General features: G+C 39.4%; 1 protein-coding gene across 3 annotated transcripts in view; it reads left to right on the top strand.

Moving 5' to 3' along the window:
- The first annotated feature begins 10,300 nt into the window (after positions 1-10,300).
- Positions 10,301-21,597, top strand: part of COL28A1 (collagen type XXVIII alpha 1 chain) — a 182,114-nt gene continuing 170,817 nt past the window's right edge. The window contains exons 1-4 of one of the 3 annotated variants that reach the window (XM_043462670.1): positions 10,301-10,443; positions 13,657-13,814; positions 14,637-15,193; positions 21,443-21,463. In XM_043462670.1, coding sequence (XP_043318605.1) covers positions 13,694-13,814; positions 14,637-15,193; positions 21,443-21,463 — 699 coding nt within the window. In that variant the 5' untranslated portion in view covers positions 10,301-10,443; positions 13,657-13,693. Of the gene's footprint in view, positions 10,444-13,656; positions 13,815-14,636; positions 15,194-21,442; positions 21,464-21,597 lie in introns of those variants that run through there. The other 2 variants (XM_043462669.1, XM_043462671.1) reach the window with 2 other exon arrangements.

Genomic DNA, 21,597 nt, shown 5'->3' with positions numbered 1-21,597 from the left:
TAGGATGCTAAATTCAGTAATGACAGAGGGACACTTCATTATCCGATACTCACAGAGTTAAGTCAGAAATGATAAAGTTCAAGCAGCACGCAGAGCACTTTATCACCTGGGGTATTTTAGGGTGATAACTGCCACACTGGTGATCCTAACGTTTCCTGCTTTGCTAGTTGCCTCTTCACAGGGTCTCTTTCATTTGTGGGCATCCTGGTCTTATGGATTGAATTCTGTACTCCCTCCCAAACTGACATGGGGCTTCCCTGGTGGCTCAGTGGGAAAGGCTCTGCCTGCCAATGCAGGAGATGTGGGTTCGATCCCTCGGTAGGGAAGGTCCCCTGAGGAAGGCAATGGCAGCACACTCCAGTATTCTTGCCTGGGAAATCCCATAGTCAGAGGAGCTACAGTTCATGAGGTCACAAAGAGTTGGACATGACTTAGTGGCTAAATGACAACAACGAATTGATATATTGAAATTCTACCCCCCAATGTGATGATATTAGAAGGTGGGGCCTTCCTGAGGTAATTAGGTCATGAGGGTGGAGCCCTCAAGAGTGGGAGTAGTGCTCTTATAAAAGGGACCCCAGAGAGCTCTCTCACCCTTTTCCTGCCGTGTGAGGACACGAGGAGAAGCTGGCATTGAAACCCAGAGGAGGACCCTACCGGAGCCCGACTGTGCTGACACCTCATCTCAGACTTTCAGCCTCCAAAACTGTGAGAAATAAATTTCTGTTGTTTAGGAGCCACCCAATCAATGGTAATTTGTTACAGCAGCCCCAACTGAACTAAGAAACGGGGCTCACCCCTTCTGATGAGCTGCTGCTGCTGCTAAGTCACGTCAGTCGTGTCCGACTCTGTGCAACCCCATAGATGGCAGCCCACCAGGCTCCCCCGTCCCTGGGATTCTCCAGGCAAGGACACTGGAGTGGGTTGCCATTTCCTTCTCCAATGCATGAAAGTGAAAAGTGGAAGTGAAGTCGCTCAGTCCTGTCCGACTCTTAGCGACCCCATGGACTGCAGCCTACCAGGCTCCTCTGTCCATGGGATTTTCCAGGCAAGAGTACTGGAGTGGGGTGCCATTGCCTTCTACGCTTCTGATGAGCACTGAAGCGCTAATGTGGCAGCTATCAACATTACAATCAAATCCCAGGCCATCTCTCTGCCTGGTTTCTTCTGCTCATTTGGCAGGATTTGAGTAAATCTCATTTGTGCTTTTGAAACAGATCAGGTGTTCAAATTCTGTTAATTTTTATGCTCCCATAGCTACTGCCCTAGTTTATTTAGGTCTTAATTACTGCTCACCCAAACAATAGTCTCCAAACTGGTTTCTGGCTTCCCTGTTCCTACCCTTTTACCCTGAACCACTGGTCTTTCTGAAGGGCATCTCAAGTGTCTCTCTTATTAGAAACCTTCATTGACTCATGTTTCCTACAGACCAAGATCCAAATTCCTCAGCCTGGAGTTAAGATGTCAATATTGTAAGTCTTCATGGTGGATGAAAAAGAAAATTTGTATTTTCAACGGATCAAATTAATTTTAAAATTACCTAAGCACAATGATGGAGAAGGCAATGGTACTCCACTCCAGTACTCTTGCCTGGAAAATCCCATGGCCAGAGGAGCCTGGTAGGCTACAGTCCATGGGGTCGCTAAGAGTCAGACACAACTGAGTGACTTCACTTTCACTTTTCTCTTTCATGCATTGGAGAAGGAAATGGCATCCCACTCCAGTGTTCTTGCCTGGAGAATCCCAGGGACGAGGAGCCTGGTGGGCTGCTGACTATGGGGTCGCACAGAGTCAGACACGACTGAAGTGACTTAGCAGCAGCAGCAGCAGCAGCAAGTACAATGAAGTCCAAAGAAGTTGTAAAAGTAGGTTTCTCTTGGTAGTAAAACGAGAAAAAGATGTCCAGATCCAACACTGAAAGTTAGACACATATCTAATTCTGAAGATAATGAGTTCAGGACCAGTGTCATTCTGAGGAAAAGACCAGATCACTGAAAAATCAAGGCATATCTGGTTGGCCTGAGTCAATAATTTGGACTGTTTCTGATGTAATGTACAACGTATGACTATAAAAATCTTCAAATGGATAATGGATTTAATTTCCAAGTTCAAAATTTGGACTATCAGTAGCATATTTGCAAAGCTAAGCCTGGCTTTCTTAGCTGAGTATAATTGTAACCCCGGGAAGAAATGGAAGAGGAAAGAAATCAGAAGCATGAAGAGAATCAGAATTAGAATCAGGACAGAAACAATGAGGAAACAAATTTACTTCCTAAGTTTTAGCCCTTTTGTAAATTTTGTATCAGTTTTGTAATTGTTGCAATGTTTAGTATATTTTGTCTTCTCTTAAAAATCATTTAAATGAATCTGCTGATGTTAATTTGCAAAAAAGGGATTCAGTTTGCAATAATGTTTATGAATCTGGAGAAATCTAATTTATTAAGTTAATATATTTCATGAATTACTGTAAAAGTAAGGTATGTATTATTTTAAAATTAATTGTTTTATTCAGTCACTCAGTCGTGTCTGACTCTTCATGACTGTAGCACACCAGGCTTCCCTGACCTTCATCATCTCTCAGGGTTTGCTCAAACTTATGTCCATTGGGTCGATGATGCCATCCAATCAACTCATCCTCTGTCGCCCCCTTCTCTTCCTGTCCTCAATCTTTCCCAGTATCGGGGTCTTTTCTAATGAGTAGGCTCTTTGCATCAGGTGGCCAAAGTATTGGAGCTTCAACTTTAGCATCAGTCCTTCCAATGAATATTCAGTGCTGATTTCCTTTAGGATTTACTGGTTTGATCTCTTAATAAATGGTGACTATTCCTTTCTATGTAACATACACAAAAGCTTCTGGGATATTAAAAAAAGTTATCAACATGAGGTTGTCCCCATTCTGGCCCAACATATCTTTTCAACTTAACCTTTAATGCATTCTAGCTTCAGCCCTACTGAATTGTTCCCAGTTACTTTTACACAGCCGTTTCCCTAAACATGCTTTTTTCCCATTTTCCCCTGGAATATCCTTCCCTGAGATGGAGAAAAATTAAATTCTCTCCATTCCTCAAAATACATCCCTCAGCCTCTCAAAGTCTCCCACAACTGAAGTAATCAATGTCTACTGTTCCGAACTCCTTGGCACTTGTAGCTGGGTCTTGTCTCACATCCTCAGTCTCTTTACACACATACACACACACACACACACACACACACACACACACACTGTGTGTGGGCATGCTTATGTATAATTATGTATTATAATAATGCTATTGCAGATTATATTACAATATACTCATATGATTCTACTGTGAATTCCTTGAGGGTAGGCTACACATTACAATAATCACTATTCCCCTTATTATTTGTTGAATCAAAACAAACACAAGATGAAAAATTAAGCAAACATAATGAATGCTTCCATTTCAACTCAAAATTTAAAAATATTATTATGAAGACAATCTTAAAGGACAAGTTTTAAAATTCAGATATTTCTACCATGCACAACTTTTGTCATTTCCCTATTTCACTTTAAGGATTTAGCCCTGCTCATACAACATGTTTGTTTATGTAACAGAATGTTAAAAATAGGATCTGTCATCTCTAGTTTTGGCTAAAGCCCCACTAGACTGGAACAAAACAAGAGGTGATGAATATTCCCACATTCCAAAAACGAGATGCTAACACTTACCACCTATTCAGAGCCTACTTGTCCTCTGCTCCCTGCACTTCCAACCTCCGTGTAACAATCTGGGTCAGGTGCCCTCTTTGCAGGTCTCTCTTATGGATATTATCACACTGTATGGTCATTGCCTTTTTATCTAATATTTTATTATACACATTTTCAAATATACCCAGAAGTTGACAGAATTATATAGCAAACCCACTACCCATCATCTAGATTCCGCAATCAACATCTGATCTATAATATCTGACATATTTGCTTGATCATAATATTCATCCATCCATTCATACCTCTATCCATCTTCTTTTCTTTTAAATGCTTTCAAAGTTGCAGACACCAGTGCACTTTACTCCCAAACACTTCAGCACGCTACTGTTAGCTAGAGTTGGATATTTGACTATTTAAAAATATTTTTGGTAAAACCTGACATTGCCTTTTACTTACCTATCACTTCCATTAGGCTGAGTGACTGGGTCTTCTTTGTTTTCTACCCAATGCCTCACACATAGAAGGAACTAGGTTAACATTTGTTAAATGAATGCATTTCAGATTTCACCAGATGCTAGTTTCTTGATTCATACATAGAGTAATTTTGTCACTCCTTTGATTCATCTTTTTATTACCTTACCCAGAAAATCGGTAGGTAGCTACCTGCATTCTACCTGTGTAGCATCACAGGAAGCTAAGAATTTTAATCTGTTAATGAGAGTAGACAAACTCTCTCAAAGTGTCTTTCTACAAAGCCCCACAAGGTGGTGCCCAAATATCTTTTTTCAAACAAGAGTCCTTCAAGCCCCATGGTCAGTCCTCTCATTTCTGTTAGTATTTGGCATTTTTAATTTGGTTAATTAACATAATGGAATATTTTATATTTATATAATATAATTAATAAAAAAGTACTTACATTGAATAAAATTATACATACGTATTTCAGAATCTGTAGCTCTGGATATTAACAATGAATAATGATTATATTAGGTACTTTACATTTGCTTTGGTTGTATAGCACTGAATGGAGTATGAGTGGGAATGGAAACCCACTCCAGTAGCCTTGCCTGGAAAATTCCATGGACAGAGGGGCCTGACGGCCTAGGTCCATGCGGTCACACAGCATCGGGCATGACTGAGCAACTGAGCATAGTATTGAAAGGGGTTTCATACCCCAAAATAGTAAAATATAAATTCAAGTCCCTTTCACTGTAAACTTTGAATAATTTACCCTTGTACAAATTTAAAAGGACAGAGGAGGAAACAAACTATTGTATAGAAGGAGCTATATAATTTAGGTGTAACTCGGGGAGAAAAAAAAGATGACTGCTACCTCAATTGGGGACATTGTTGCGTGAACCAGAGTTGTAATGGGTTGACATAATACAAGAAATAAGTTACTTAATGTTCTTAAGATACTTTAGTTCCAGGAGTTTGGTTGATTTATTTTAAAAGCTTTGTTTGTTGAATATTCTTATGAAATCCCAAAATGGACTGACTAGAAAACTCACAAGGGTGTTGAGTTTCTATTACTTATTACTCATACAAGTGACAATATCTATCTCTATTACTGGCTTTATTTTGATCAGGTATCAATAACATGCACCACAGTTTACTCAAATCATTGTAACAATCCAAGGCTACTCTGGCAAACCTGCCCAAACCAGGAGGAGAAAGTTAGTCAGCTCTGAGCCCTCAGAAATGGTGTTCATTACCCTTGATGACCCAGGCATGAAGATTTACAGTGAGAGATGAGACTCGTTATGTGCTGGAATTTACTCCATGATAATTTGCCCTGAGCCAGTTCTTACTAAAGGAAATATCCACATTTATGAAACATAAATTGTTGGCCAAATAACAGCCTCCTTTTTCTCCTGCTCTGTACAAAGGCCTAGAGACCTGCTGGGGTATTTAGGGACAATGGAGGATGGCTGGCTAATGTACAAAGATCTAAACTTTATTCCCTCACTATCTCACCGGATGATCTTTGGATAGGTCTCAACACCTGCCCTCTATCTTATCACCTGTGAAGTGGGAGAATCAAACGAAAGTGGTCTCGGAGTTTCCCTCAGGTTCTGAGATTTGATGCTACTATCTATCCCCAATACAAGAAAAGTCTAACTACCATCTAGTGGAGAAATGGAAGAATTTACCAAGATACAACACACTTTCTAACACCTGAAAATAAAACCAGTCAAATGAAAAACAGAAAATACTTTCCCCATTAAAAAAGCAGACTTTGGTCAAAGCTTAGTAAGTAGATCCTATATTTCTCTTTTTGGGTGGATTCTGCATGAAAAAGTTAAGACTTCTTTATTCACTGAAGGGAATAATTTTTTTAAACTTGGAGATTCAAACCTATGATAAAGACCTGTACACTTCGAGATATTTCTTAGAAAGGAAAATTGTAAAAAATTTCCAGATAGCACCCTGATTGTTTCGTCATAAGAGACCTTCTCTTAGTAAAGAATAGTACAGAAAGAGAAAATATGAATGTTGAAGGAAATTTTTAGAGAAAGATTTTCAGTCATAAGATTGGTGCCATGAGTATTTATGCTGCTGCTGGGTTCTAGGACCCGCTTGTTGTATATGTGACTCAAGCTGGGGATCAAGTGACAAATAGTAAAGCAAGATGATAGACAGATATATCAGAGAGTAAATAATACAAGAAAAATTGTGGGGACTTCCCTAGTGGTCCAGTGTTAAGGAGTCACTTCCAGTGAGGGTGATATGTGTTCCACCCCTGGTCAGGGAACTAAGATCCCACATGCCTCGGGGCAATGGGGCCATCACACCACAACTAGAAAGAAGCCCTGTGCTGCAACAGAAGTTCCCTTAGGCAATTAAGATCTGACACAGCCAAATAAAAACAAATATATATATTTTTTAATTGTGGACACAGCAGGGGAAGGAGAGGATGGGATGAATAGAACATTGATATATACACCATCATGTGCCAAATAGATGGCTAGTGGGAAGTTGCTATATAACACAGGGAGCCCAGCCGGGCATTCTGTGATGACCTAGAGGGTGGGAGGAGGGGAGGGGAGGAAGGCTCACGAAGGAGGGGATATATGAATAATTCTGGCTGATTCGAGTTGTACGGCAGAAACCAATACAGCAGCATAAAGCAATTTCCCTCCAATTAAAAAATAAATTTTTTAAAAAGAAAAAAAAAATGCAGATGGATGTTAAGGAGCCATGCTGCTCCAGATGTAAGAGATGGCACAATTCCTACATTTTATTAACAAGGATAACGTTCACTTCCTTGTCACTGAATGCTTTGAATCCTTCCCTGAGTTAATAAATAGACCAATACCATTTGGGTGTCTTTCTAATTTATGGTGAATGACATGAGAGAGTATCTGTTACACTTTTGAACTCAAGTTCAGTTCAGTTCAGTCGCTCAGTTGTGTCCGATGCTTTGCGACCCCATGGACTGCAGCACGCCAGGCTTCCCTGTCCATCAGCCACTCCCGGAGCTTACTCAAACTCATGTCCATCGAGTTGGAGTCAAGAAAGATAACAAATCACAGAACCTCCAGAGTTTTGGGGCAAGTGTTAGATATTCTACTGTATCAACATTTTATATTGAAGAAAATAGACTGCTAAGGACCAACTTCTCCAAATTGGGTAAGAAGGACACTGGTTTCTCCTTCATCTGTTGAAAATGTTCTTTTCTACTGTGCATGAGCAGTCTGGGAGGTAGGTGAAATTAGAAGACTGTGAAACACTAAATTATTCCTTGGTCTTGGTCCAGATATGCAACTATGAGACAAGTCTGTTTTGATATGTTACTAGCCCTTTTGGTGTTTCTGTAATCCCAGGCAGATAAACACCTTCCAATATACACAAGTCATCTCAGGTTTTGGTTCCTATTAAACGACCCTTGGACCCTAAAACATCGTCACTGTTGAAATGGAGACGTTGGCCTTGGTACCAAAACAAACACAACCAACATAGGTTCTATATGGTTGAATATTTCAACAAATTAAAACATTTCAAAAAAGATTTCCTGTCCAGCAGTGCTTTGAAGGAGAGCAATCTGTTGTGTCATGATTCTTAAGCGATTGATGAATGCTTGAAAACTACTAATTATCATTCATTCAGCAAGTATTTATGGGGTGTTTACTTAGGCCACCTGCAGCAAAAATAGCATGTTATCGTTCTGTATAAAGACTTTGCTGCAGACCAACTGTCAGAAGGGCTGGACTCCAAGTTGCCTTGTCTAGTCATTGTTATCTCTGCTCCTTTATTTGGTCTGTGTGTGTACCAATTCAAGACCCTCCTTTAGGGTTCATGTTGCTTTGTTAATATACCCTTGTGGATTGTTCCTCTGGTTACAAATTGAATTGCTTTATATAAATGAACAAAACACAAGATTTTTTTTTTTTTTGAGTCATCTATCCAGTCAACTTAGTGGTGATTTCCACACTTGAGAGTGAAAGGCAGAAAACATTAGGTTTGAGGTACCCCATCTGCCTTTGAGGTGGGCTTTCCTGGTGGCTCAGATGGTAAAGAATTTGCCTGCAATGTATGAGATCCAGGTTTGATCCCTGGGTTGGGAAGATCACCTGGAGAAGGGAATGGCTACCCACTCTCTTGCCTGGAGAACCTCATAGGTGAAGGAAACTGGTGGGATATAGTCCATGGGGTCACAAAGAGTTGGACATGACTGACTGACTAAGCACATCTGCCTTTGGGGTACAGAGGGGAAATGAATGAGTAGGCAGAGTTCTGACCCCTCACTTATTTCAATCAGAACAGTTCTAAAGCAGTCCATCTTTCACCTCAGGAGTCACCTATTTGCAATCTTGAGGTATTATTTTTCTGCAAATTGTTAACCTACCCTAGGAAAAAGAGCTAATTTCTGAAGAACTGCCACTTCCTTGATCCATGACTCTCATCTCACAAAAGTGAAACATGCGACTAATATCTACAGGCTATTTAAGATATACAAATGGTTGCTTCCTAGGTCATTCCACTGTTACTTCTGTGATATAGCCACTATTTCCTTTTTTCTATTACCAAAGTCTCACAAAACTTCCTTAGTTCCTCAAAACCTGCTACGCGGTGAAGAGGCAAAGAAAATGTTCACATTTCACATGGATGTCAAACTTAATGATGCAGCCTCAGGGATCAGAGAGATCTGAGTTAAGATCTCATTCTGGTATTCTCTAGCATTAGTATGACCATGGGCAAGTTAGTGAGCTCCTCTCTTTCTCAACATCCTTTATCTGCAAAACACAAACCCCTGCAGTCCTTACAATGAGCAGATGGTTTGCTTTTGAAGGGTTAAATCCCATAATGTGTGTGAAGCACTTAGCCCAGTGCCTGGCACCTGGTAAAGAGTTCATGGAATGGAAGCTATTACTGTCACTATAAGTGGAGATATAAATGCTGACATGGCTTCTTAAGAAAGCCGATTCTAAATTATAACATGAACACTCCTATCGCTTTCTCTGATCGTCTTGCTTTTCCTGATCCTTGAGGCAGTCTGTAGAGAAACCTGCTGTAAGTTGTGTAGGGGTCTAGTGGCTTCTTGGCAATATGTTTTGCACTGACAAATATTGATTTATTAATAATATGAGCTGTAACCACAGGTAGAAAATAGGGCAAAAAGAGAATGCAATGACTACAGTGATCACCTTTCCTGGATGGAGACCTCAGAATATTGACCATTGTAATCCTCCTTGTCATGTTACAGTTTGACAGATTCTTGATAAATAATTAAATTCCCTCCTTCATTTCATAAGTGGGAAACTGAGGTCCCCATGTGAGAGACAGAACCAGGACAAAATTCTGTACAATAGTCTATATATTTGGTTATGTAACTTGTCAAAAATCACAAGTGTAGAAAGACTAGAATCACAAACTTTTATATGCTCATCACCTATCTTCAATAATTATCAACCCATTGCCTCTGTTGAAAAGCCAGATTTGCATCTGAGTCTGGGTTGGGAAGATCCCCTGGACAAAGAAATGGAAACTCACTCCGGTATTCTTGCCTGGGAAATCCCATGGACAGAGGAGCCTGGTGGACTATAGTCCATGGGGTCACAAAGATTTGGAACAACTGAATGACTAAACATCGACAACAAGACCTTGTTTTCATGGGACTCCCAACTCTATAATTACAGTCACTAAGATCCCCCTGCAATGCAAGAGATGTAGTTTCGACCCCTGGATTGGGAAGATCCCCTGGAGAAGTAAGTGGGAACCCACTTCAGTGTTCTTGCCTGGGAAGTCCCACGGACAGAGGAGCCTGGTGGACTACAGTCCATGGGATCACAATGAGTCGGACACGATTGAAGTGACTTAGCATGCACACTCAAGCTGGTATGACTTACCCTCCTTCACAGAGCTCTTCAGAAACAGTATCTTACCGAGCAACTCCCGGGCAAAGGACCAGAAAGAGGACACAGCCTGACAAACAAAGGCAGGCGGTCAATAAACGTCTAAACTGTAGAAAATCTGCCCAAGTTATTTTTAGAACAGCCTGGAAAGCACAGGCTTATTATGAAAGGCACTGCTCCTTTAAATTACTCACTGATCCCACCCAGATCTTGCACCCTGGCCAAATGCCTAGCCACTCTTGCTTTATTAGTCTAAAAAACATGAGTAGAGAATTACAAAAGATCTAAAAGCAAAGACAATTTTTATTTCCCACAGAACAGAACAATATCAAATAGTCAGCTCCATCCTCAGCAATGGTCCTTGCTGTTGGCATTTGCTTAACCAGTCTTTAATTCCTGTTTGATAAACTTTATAAGGTAAGACATGACTGTTTTGTTTTAATCACTGGAAGTCAGTTCAGACATCTAGGAACTGTGGAAGATTAAGCAGTTTATGTATTTATTATGTGAAGAAAGCTTATCAAATTTTTTTATCCTTTGTTATTACTTTAATTATATTGTCAGGGAAATAAGAATAATTGTTAAAATGTAGAAATGTAAATTTTAAAGCTATTTCAAAATTGATTTTTAATTTATAGCCTACTATGTAGCATTGTTATACTGTTAATATCTTTTGGGACATCTTTTTTTTAATTTGGACACGTTTTTATAACTCAGCATTCACTGCAGAATGCTTTATAACATGGTAAGTTTAGATTTGGATAAAGTATCCGATCACTTTATCTTCATGGCAAAACAAATGAGATGCAAACACAGTGAATAAAATTAGTAAACTTTGCTGAAAGATAATCTTATTTCCAAAAAGTCATAAAATATAAGTTCTCTTGGCTTTATTGATCCTGATATTTACCCCAAATAAATTTCACACAAAAAAGCCAAAACTATGGCATTTGATTAAAGGTAACAATTGTTTCTGCATTTATGAAATGCAAACTGTAGTAAGCACAGAGGTTTATATTTCCTTTATTTAACTAATGACTCTTTTCCCCTGAAACATATTTTGCTTGTATATAACATCTAAACGAGAGAAAGGTGGGAAGTATTAAAAACCAAGGCAAAATAAAACATGACAAAAGGGATCCAAATTGAGTGGACTCTTAAGATATTAAACTAAGAGAAAAAAAGATATTAAACTAATATGAGATTTTAGGAGGATAGTAGAACTGAAAAACTAAAGAAAGTGTACGGGTGTCCTCTGGCTAATATCGGAAAGCAACAGCATGACTTTGGTTTGGGAGAACTAGATAAAAAATGTCAGAACAAATAGTATTAAAGTATGAGATATTGTGATTATTGCTAATGAATCAGTTGTGTTAGGGAACATTATATATATATAAGGCTTCAGTTATGAATTCATAATTACACATTAACAAACTGTCTGAGCAAGTGCCTAGTTTAGGGGAAAGATATCTATTTAAAGCCAGCATTTCCGAAGCCCAAAATGAGGCCTGCAAATAAGAGAAATAGTGGTTTTCATCTCAGGATCCTGCATGGGGATCCCCTTCTTTAGGTTTTTGAAGAGTTGTCTTGATCTACAAACTACAAGCTTGTAAAATCTCTCTTGTTCTCAATGAAATTAAATTTTCAGTCTCTTATTTCCAGAACTTCTGAGAACTTCTTTAAGTACAAGGGTCAACAAAAAAAAGAAGTCATATGTAATACCAGGGACATGATGTTACACATTCTCCCCCTCTGAAATGTAACAGCGGCCACGTTTTGATACACAGCTTTGGATGTGAAACTGTGAAACTGCTAGTTGCTCAGTGATGTCCGACTCTTTGCGATCCCACGGACTGTAGCCCACCAGGCTCCTCTGTCTGTGGGATTCTCCAGGCAAGAATGCAGGAGCAGGTAGCCATTCTCTTCTCCAGGGGATCTTCCTGATGCAAGGATCAAACCTGGGTCTCCTGCATTGCAGGCAGATTCTTTACCATCTGAGCTACCAGGAAGTCCCTTTTAATACCTAGTTGTCTCCAAATCTTAGCATACCTGGTCTGAAGAGCAGTTAACATTTGGTCAATTGCATGTGAGGCAAATGCCAAGAGATATGGTGGCACAGACAGTGAAGAATCTTCCTGCAATACAGGACACATGGTTTTGACCCCTGGGTCAGGAAGATCCCCTGGAGAAGGGAATGTCAAACCACTCCAGGACTCTTGCCTGGAGAATTCCACGGGCAGAGGAGCCTGGTGGGCTATCGTCCATGGGGTCACAAAGAGTTGGACGTGACTGAGCGACTAGACACACACACACACGCACACTTGGCCATACTGATACAAGGCCAGCTTAATAAGCTTCCTGCTAATCAAGGCTATTCTAGGGGCAGACTATGGCCTGGAGCCCTCCACTGATTCTTCCCCAATCCGATGGCTTTGCTTCTCCTTGGGGCTTCTCCATCTGGCATGTATGAAGAAGTCAGTCTCCCATCTCATTCTTTATTGCCTTAGCATTTATTTCCAACCGCCCGCCCCGCCCCCCCATTCAGAGTCTGGAAAAATTCATGCTTATGATTTCCCAGTTTACCATTCCCTGAAGGCAAGGTGCCAAAGAAGGAAACTGTGATTCTTTTTCCAGAACTTCTAAAGTCTATACACTTCAAGCAGGCAAGCATTTCCAAACCATGCAAAACATGGGGTTCAAAATAAGCCTTCTTACTCCCATTCTCAGGTCTACTGGGCTAGCCACACATGAGTCTTCTTTTGCCAGGCAAGTCTGTGGCTTTTAAAGGCACTTGGTACATAGCTGGGCTTACTGAGTGCTGAAGATTGCTGAAGATTTAAATATAGGATTATACTTTAATCTATCCAGGAAAAAAGTTTCACAGGGCCTTTCAGAGGGGCTTGCTTCCTGATTTCAAGTCCTATTTCTGTTCGGTAGTTCTTCCAGCTAACCCCTAGCAAATCTGTTTTTTTTGTTTTTTATTTTTTTTGCTCTCACACTCTTTTGACTGACGGGATATGCAGCTGTAAGACAGCTTGAAGCTCCAGTGGAGATGAAGTTAACAAAGTAAATGTAGAAAATGGGGTTCTGTGGAAACAGAAGGGCAATTCAATTTTTGATGACCTCTGAACTCACTGAAATTGTGCATGTAATATTAAGACTGAATTGTGGTGGCTCTCTACAACCCTGTAAAAATATTGGCACGGTCAGGAGTTAGTCATAATGAAAATGGATAAAACAACCTTGTAGCAATCTGATACTACCTTGGAGAATGTGGAAATGTCAAACAGGCCCTGTGATTGAAACGCAGTCATCATATAGAGTGGGACTGAAATGTTTTTAAACAGCTCTCCCCTCTCCTGTTTCCCACAACATAATGGGAAATTCAGACTACTTGGATGTAACTCTTTGAATATACAAAAATATTCATTAATAGACATTTGGTTGTGTCACCATGATTTATTTAGATTAGAAACTTTAAAAATCCCCATGTGGATAATTCTCCATAAATATGAATGAAAAACCCTTTTCTTTTTCCACATGCCAGCTTTCAGTTTTACCAGCTTGAAGTTAAAAATAGCAAACTCTATATCTTATTAAAGTATTTATAACTGATTTTTTAAATTAAAGGTGCTACACGGCGGATGATTTTTCACCATCCATCATAATGTGGAACAGACATTTTGTCCTGTATCTCCTGCTTTTGCCAGCTTTTATGAGTCAAGCAATATATGGACAAAGAAAGAAAGGCTCAAAGACCAATTTACTTGCAAGGAAAAATCTCCAGGGTAAAAAAATGTTTTATCTTTGTTAGTTTTAGTTTCTTAAAACCCTAAAATGAATTTTTCCAAATAGCACTTGGTATAAACAGCAAACCACATATTTATGTATATATGTGATATTCTATTTTTATATGATCATAAGGCACCTTACATACTGACAGAGCATACTTACATGGGTACTTACAGAGCATACATAAGTGGGCACAACAGAGAACGCCACTCACATAGATAAGGAAACTGAGGCCCAGAAGGTGAAGTGGCATGCTTGAGGCTGCAGACAAATTAGCTAGCAAGTCACAGAGCTAGGATTCAACCTTCAGTTCTCACTATTAGGTTTCTGGGTCCCTCACCACTGCTGCAATGTGACGCATCCGGTCATTTTCTCCCTTGATTTAAAAAATGTTAAAAAACTAAAAATTGCACCCAAACAAGATGGGGCCTCACCAATACGTCACACAATCTGGGAATGAGGCAGAGTATTATTTACTTCTAGACAACTTTGCCTAGTGTTTGCTGAATTTTTAGACTACAATGTACTTTCTTTTCCTCTCACTTTAAGTAAGTTTTACCTTAGGAAGATGCTCAGAATATATGGTATTTTGTTTGCTTTTGATTTGCACGATTTTAGAAGAGGAAAAGAATTTGAAGACTTGGAAAGAGATTTAGTTATTTACAATGTAAGCCTGATCTCCAAGGTGCCTCTCTTTTTCACTTCCTTCTGCTCTTGGAAATCAGCAATTCAGACCACACGCCTCAGGGCTTTCCTCATGCAAAGTTGTTTTACAAGTGGGGACAAGGATGCTGCCTAACCTATTTGCTCTATTTCAGACTCCACGTGCTTTATAGATCTTGTCTTCGTCGTCGACAGCTCTGAAAGTTCCAAAATTTTTCTCTTTGACAAACAAAAAGATTTTGTGGGTAGCTTGAGTGACAAGATATTTCAGTTGACCCCAGTGGGCTCCTTGAAATATGACATCAAACTGGCAGCCCTTCAGTTTAGCAGCTCTGTCCAAATTGATCCACCTTTTTCCTCCTGGAAAGATCTACAGACTTTTAAACAGAGGGTCAAGTCTATGAATTTCATTGGGCAAGGAACTTTCTCTTATTACGCCATCGCCAATGCCACGAGGCTACTTAAGAGGGAAGGGCGTAAGGATGGCGTGAAAGTGGCTCTGCTGATGACTGATGGCATTGACCATCCGAAGAATCCAGATGTTCAAAGTATTTCTGAAGATGCCAGAACTGCAGGGATATTATTTATCACCATTGGACTTTCTACTGTGGTCAACGAAACCAAACTGCGCTTGATATCTGGGGATTTACCCAGTGTACCCATTCTCTTGCTGAATGAGTCAACCCTTGTCGACAAAATTCAGGATCGCCTGGTAGGTACCTAACATGTTGATTTTATATACATTTCTTATAATAATGCTGATAATTTGTTCACAAATTCTGAAAGGATAATAGGTCAAAAAGATGAAAGGGAAAAAAAATCTACCTTTGAAATGGAAAGAAGAATCTTTCTGATGTGTCTCTACATTCTTGACAGTTTGCACCACATAAACTGGGGAGGTACCAGGCTAATTCTCTGTAATTGCATTCCTGACTTTACCATCAGCCAATGCTGAAGAGTTCGGAAGGATTCATTTCCAATCATCCATCTGGGACTCCTGTTTGTGCATCCTGGGCTCAGTGAACACTGCCGACTTATATTCGATTTGTGGTCAAATTGCAATCTGCCATATTGTCTTAAGTTCTTTTTTTCCTGTTTCACTTGTGCAGAAATATTTTTTGACCCTTTGTCTCACCATTTGCCATATTATGCTCAAGTGAAGGTCGCAGACTTCCATTTTGAAAATTTATCTCCTTGACTCTTAGGTGTTAACAAGGTCATCTAATTTTAACTCACAATTGGCGGTATCACTGCTTTTCTTTATTGGTTATAAGAACCCTTCCTCGCTGCTAGGGAGAACACAACGCAAAGCAATCAAAACAAAATTCCTCTTCACCACATTTCTCAAGGAGGAACTCCTGGAGATAAGGTGGCTGATTTGTTAAGTGTCAAAAATTAATTTTCTTAAAAATGCTGATTTAAAAAAAAATATTCTTGACAAGAGGGCTAGGCTGATGTGTCCTTTAGGTCCTGAGTACTTCATATGGCTCTTTTCTATCGATTGAAAAAACCTCAGGCCCTCTTTCAGAGATTGTCTTGCTCCTTTTGTCCCGTCTCTCAGTTCTTTTTCCCAACATTGCTTTGATTTTGTTACTCTCAGTTGTTTTTAGCACGAGATGCTGAGTTTTTCTTACCTAAGTCACAGTGGTTATGTCTTGAGTGCTCTGTATTAGGCATTGCTCGGAGTGCTTTGTATATTTTCTTTTATTCAAAGTTTACAACAATCTTATTATGTAGGTACTCTTATTATCTCCATTTTATAGTTGAAAATTTAAGGCCAGGCAAAGACCCCAGAGCCTGCATGCTTGATCCTGTAAAGTTACATTGGGAGAGAAGAGAGTAATTTTTTAAAAGGTTTTCTCAAGCAAAAACTCCTTGAAACAGTTAAGAAACATTCATGCTCCAAAACCTACTGCTGTTTTTAGCCTTTTGAAACTTGGGCATTAGGGGAAGACGAGGGGGCAGTTCTGCCTAGACCTCAGACGACGGGCTCAGCCCTCAGGTACCTGGGGTGAATGCTTACGTGAGCATTTCTTCTGCAGGAAAGGGAACGTGCAGGGGGGTCAGGCTAACTGCCTAGCCCTGCCTGTGCCTAATTTGAGTCCTCACCACTGAATGAGACAGAAGTTTCCAGCATGTGCAGGAAAGAACCCCGGGGTTGTGATAATGAGTCATCCGCTGCTGCCTGGAGAAGACACAGGACAGGCAGCTCCTTGTTTGGCCAGATGTGTCAGCTCAGGAGGTTCATACTCCCTCCAGACACACCCTCGCTAAGAACTCCTGCCCAACTGAGAGCGCAGGCTCTTGGCAGTACATCCGAAGCAAAACTGTTTCTGGGGAGACCGAAAAATGACCAAGCATCCTCATGACTCTACTCTTCCGTAGCATCCTCTGATTTCAGCTTGTTTGTTCAGATGGAAGCTCTGTGAACAAGCCATTTCTTAGAAGGAGGTGCTGCTTTCCAAACAAATTGCAGGATCCAAACAGCTTATAGGGTTTTTCAAAGAGATATATACTAAGTATCAATGTTTCAAATGGCCACTGTCTAGGAAGCAAAACTGGACTTTTGCTCAGACTATCTGAAAAGTCCTTATCTAATCTGTTTCTGTTACATCTGTAGTTCAATTTTTCAAACTTTTTCTTTTGAAAGAAAGAATCATGAAGTTGAAATAATCATGAAGTTGACTTAAAAAAATAAGTTACTTATGTATAAGCACAAAACTTCATCTACTTTAAATGCAAAATTCCGTGAGTTTTTCTAGATGTATTCACCCATGAAACCACCAACACAAATAGGATACAGAACATCTTCATCATCTCTAAAAGTTTCCTTATGCCTCTTTGCAATACATGCATTCCTTGTTCCTGAGATACTACTGACCTGACTTGTCACCCTAAATTAGTGTACATCTTCTAGAATTTTATAAAAACAAGCGCACGTCATGTGTACTCCTTTTGTCAGCTCCATCCTCCCAGTGTAATGATTCTGAAATTCATCTGGGTTGTTTTTCTATTGTCAGTTTATTCTTTTCATTGCAGAGTAGACTTTAGTTGAATTTATGGACAGGAGTGTACACGGTGAATAGATTTTGCAGGAGCCCAGAAAAATCAAGGAATCATTGCATGTTCCTTGGCACCTCTATCAGGAAGTATCATGTAAGAAACCCTGAAAACAATTTAGTTCTAAATTACCCAAGAGAGACCTGATGATTCCAAAAAGAAAATATTCGTGTTTCTCTTTTATTATGATTTACAGAATAGTACTGAACCCTAAAGAAACACATTCAAACCAACATTCTGGATATCTTACTTGGTCCTTTAAAAGAGCAAGAGAGAGTATGTGGATATTAAAAAAAAGTCTTTATTATCTTTGACCTTAAGCTTTAAAAAAAGTCTTTATGGGAATAACAACTGTAACAAATTGGTCTCTTTATTTGGAGATTACTAAGAAAAACATTAATTTAGTGCATCTTCTCCCTCACAGAGCAAGAAGGGATCAACTTCATCATTTCTATATCATCTTTAGAATCCTAGGCTTCATTAATTTATTAGGATGGTCCACTTCCCAGTTTTTCAAGGCCTCCTCTGTTTAGAGCCTTATTTCTGTTCTCTGAGATTTGATAATGGCTATTCTTCTGCTATATTAAGTTGCAAATATTATTTTTGTCATAGAATTTGTAATCCTTGCCTACTAAGTTCTTTATTCTCATCCTATTTGCTGTCATGCTAGTAACTTTGGCACCTTCCTCACATTTCCTCTGTTCCCTTCTGAGAGCATTGACCTCCTGGTCACTCACAAAATTGGCAATTCCATCCTAGACTTCTTTTTTTCCCACATATCTACCATCATAAAACTCTGACTCTGTTAATAAAATGCCCCTTCTTTTTGCTCTGATGAGGTCCTTTCTCTATTTATACTTTTTCATTTAAATCACAGTATCCACCTAGACTTCCATTGAACAGGACCTTCCCTCTGGCTTTGACCACGTTCTCCCAACTGTTCCCACATGGCCTGCCTCTCTGCTTAAGCAAAATGCCTCACTACTCTCCAAGCCTCCAGCTCTGTCCACTTTTTAAAAATGTCCCTCCTCAGTGTTTCCTTTGTCTGATTGCCCACATGGGTCTTTATGCCTTTTTTCCTTATCAACTTTGACATATAGAACAACATTCCATTAATGAGTTGGTCCTTTGCATTCCTTTATTCAAAATCATCCAGAAGGCCAACCAATTCCAAGAAACCATCCTATTCCTCCTTCTCTGCCAGCCAAGTCTAGGCTCTCCTTCCCATGCAGCTGGCTGTGCGGTGTTCTCTATCACTGGGGCTTATGGACTGCAAGTGCCCTTAGGGAATGCAGCTTTGCTCTTGTTTGAAACAGTCTTATCTATTGTGAGGTTTGGGTCCATTTTTGTTTCCACGGAAATATAAATTCAAGCAAACACAAAAGCCAATGAGTTCCAAAAATAATTAGTTGCATTGTTACAGCTTTTAAGCCTCGTGGCACATACATTTAAAGGGTAATGTGGCAAAGCAGAAATTGAATTTTCAAAGGAAAAGCTAAAAAAGTGTAAAATTACACATCTGCCGCACTAGTGGCTAAATTCATGAGTTTAAAATCGATAAGTATATTGCTTAGTAAAAAAAGATGATAAAGGGACACAACTTTGAATTTTTCTTTATTTCAGTAGCTATTTTCAAATATTACAATCTGACTTGAATTATTAGTTGCTTTATTGCCTCTCTTTCAGATTTCTTTTCCTTCTCTCCCTCTCAGAGGAAACCAAGTTTCTGATGTATATTTTAAATATTTTCACAATTTGGATCATGTTCTAGGCATTCATCTTCAACTTTCTTTTTCATTCAACTTTTTAGGAAATTTATCTGTTAAAATATATAAATTCAATACATTGATTTTAACTGCTGAGTGGTATTTTGCTTATTGATCCATTATGTTATTGATGGACATTTTATTTCAAATTGTTCACTATTAAAAACAATGAATGCTGAACTATACAAGAATTTCTCTAGGCTGTGTCTGGAAAGTATGTCAGGATCACAGGTGGAAGCCAGGACTTGTCCTGGGCAGCCTGGAGATAAAGCATGTAAATTTCAACTTTCTAGGCACAGCCAAATATTCTGGAGAGGGTAATGCTGTTTTACACTAAAATTGTCAGTTTAGCTGAGTTTCCATTGTCCACATGACCTACTAGTTCTTAAAGACATTAGTATCTCATCTGCTTTCAGCCTGGGTTTACTTTGCCCAGTAATTTAAAATCACTGGGGTAGGGCGAGAGAAAGAGAGCATAGTTGAGATGTTGATTTTGGTAGATAGGGTCTGTGGCCAGAGTTGGACAGCTCCCAAGACCACGGGGTCAAGCTTCTTTATTTTATAGATGTGGAAAATGAACTGGAAGGATTATATGACTTGCCCACGGACAGGTGGCTAGATAATGGTGGAAACAGGATGAAAACCCTAGATGACCCTGAATTCCTAGCCTAAATTTTGGCCTGATTAAATCACCAGAGCTACCTAAAGCAAGTTGCTATATCTTCTCTAAACAACTCATTTGTATTGAAATAGATGTAGAGTAAAAACAAAACTAAAAGGATTCAGAGTCTTCTGTAAAGGTACAACTCTGACTTATCTTTAGCTTCCTCATTACATTCTTTATTTTTAACAACTTGCAACAAATATTCTAGTGCTTTTTGCTTCCATTTTCTATTTTATCATGTGTGAGCTACCCCTCAGATTCAGTCATAAGGCATTAATTTGACACATAAATTCTACCTTCAGAGAGTAATGATTCTATCTGTAAACATAGCTTGTGTCCACTGATTCAGACATGATCTTCAGTACACTTTTCAGGTAATAATACCCCACTGAACTGGAGTGGGGCAGTGAGGCCTAAAGGTCTGACAAAAACCACACTGTGAATTTCTCTAAAATTATGAATTGAAAGTAGTTTTGAAAAATATTCTGGCTAATTCATCTCTGTGTGGTTAAGTAGGAAATAGTGCTGAGCTTGGTCAAGTAGATCAGCCCAACAGTGTGACCTTGGGCAAGTCACAGCACTGTGTCTCCTTTCTTTATGAAAGAATGAGCCACTGGGCCACACTGACTTCTAAGGCTCATTAACGTTTCATGAAGTTATCACCCTAAAATTAATGTTCTAATGCTAAACAATAAATGAACATCTGTATAGGGATAAAAGCTTCCCTGATAGCTCAGATGGTAAAGAATCCGCCTGCAATGCAGGACAACCCCATTGAATTCCTGGGTCAGGAAGATTCCCTGGAGAAGGGATAGGCTATACACTCCAGTATTCTTGGTCTTCCCTGGTGGCTTAGATGTTAAAGAATCTGATCCACCTGCAATGTGGGAGACCTGGGTTCTATCCCTGGGTGTGGAAGATCCCCTGGAGGAGGGCATGGCAACCTATTCCAGTATTCTTACTTGGAGAAACACCATGCACAGAGAAGCCTGGTGGGCTACAGCCCTTGGGGGTTGTGAAGAGTTGGACACGACTGAGTGACTAAGCACAGCACAGCACATAGGGATAGAAAAATAGAGAAGAGAAAATACACAATTGCATATTCTGCCTAAGTCTTTGTAAATAAAAGAAAGAAAATTCTCATTATGGCTGATTGAGCTTGTAGCCAAACTATGGAGATTCTAGAGCTGATAAAGGAACAGGAGAGAAAACATGGGATACAATAGGATGAAGTTCCTAGAAAAAAATTATTTTTAATGAATGTTAGTACCCTTCATGTCTTCTATTAGTATATGGCTCAGAGTGCTCCTTGGGTGGTTGGCCGGGGCTTTATTGCTTTTACAAGGTTAAAAAGGCTGAATTGCTATTCTTCTTGGAAATTGCATATCCCATTGGGAATAATTAAGGCTAATAAGAAGCTGGAAGCAGAATCATGAATTGAGTTAATGTTTCATTCTTTTTTCCCTCCTAGGAGATCTTATTTGAAAAGAAGGTAAGCACCACGTGCTTTGATGACTATGAATTACTCTAAAATGCTCACATAATCAAATCAGCAGTATAATTCACATTAGAAGGTAAGGTGTGACTAAATAAAAATTCTTACTTTTTCAAAATGAGCTGCTCTAT

The sequence above is a fragment of the Cervus canadensis genome, chromosome 3, assembly GCF_019320065.1.
Source record: "Cervus canadensis isolate Bull #8, Minnesota chromosome 3, ASM1932006v1, whole genome shotgun sequence".
Taxonomy (NCBI): Eukaryota; Metazoa; Chordata; class Mammalia; order Artiodactyla; family Cervidae; genus Cervus; species Cervus canadensis.
The sequence above is the reverse complement of the archived record's forward strand: the minus strand, read 5'-3'. Positions and strand labels throughout refer to the sequence as shown.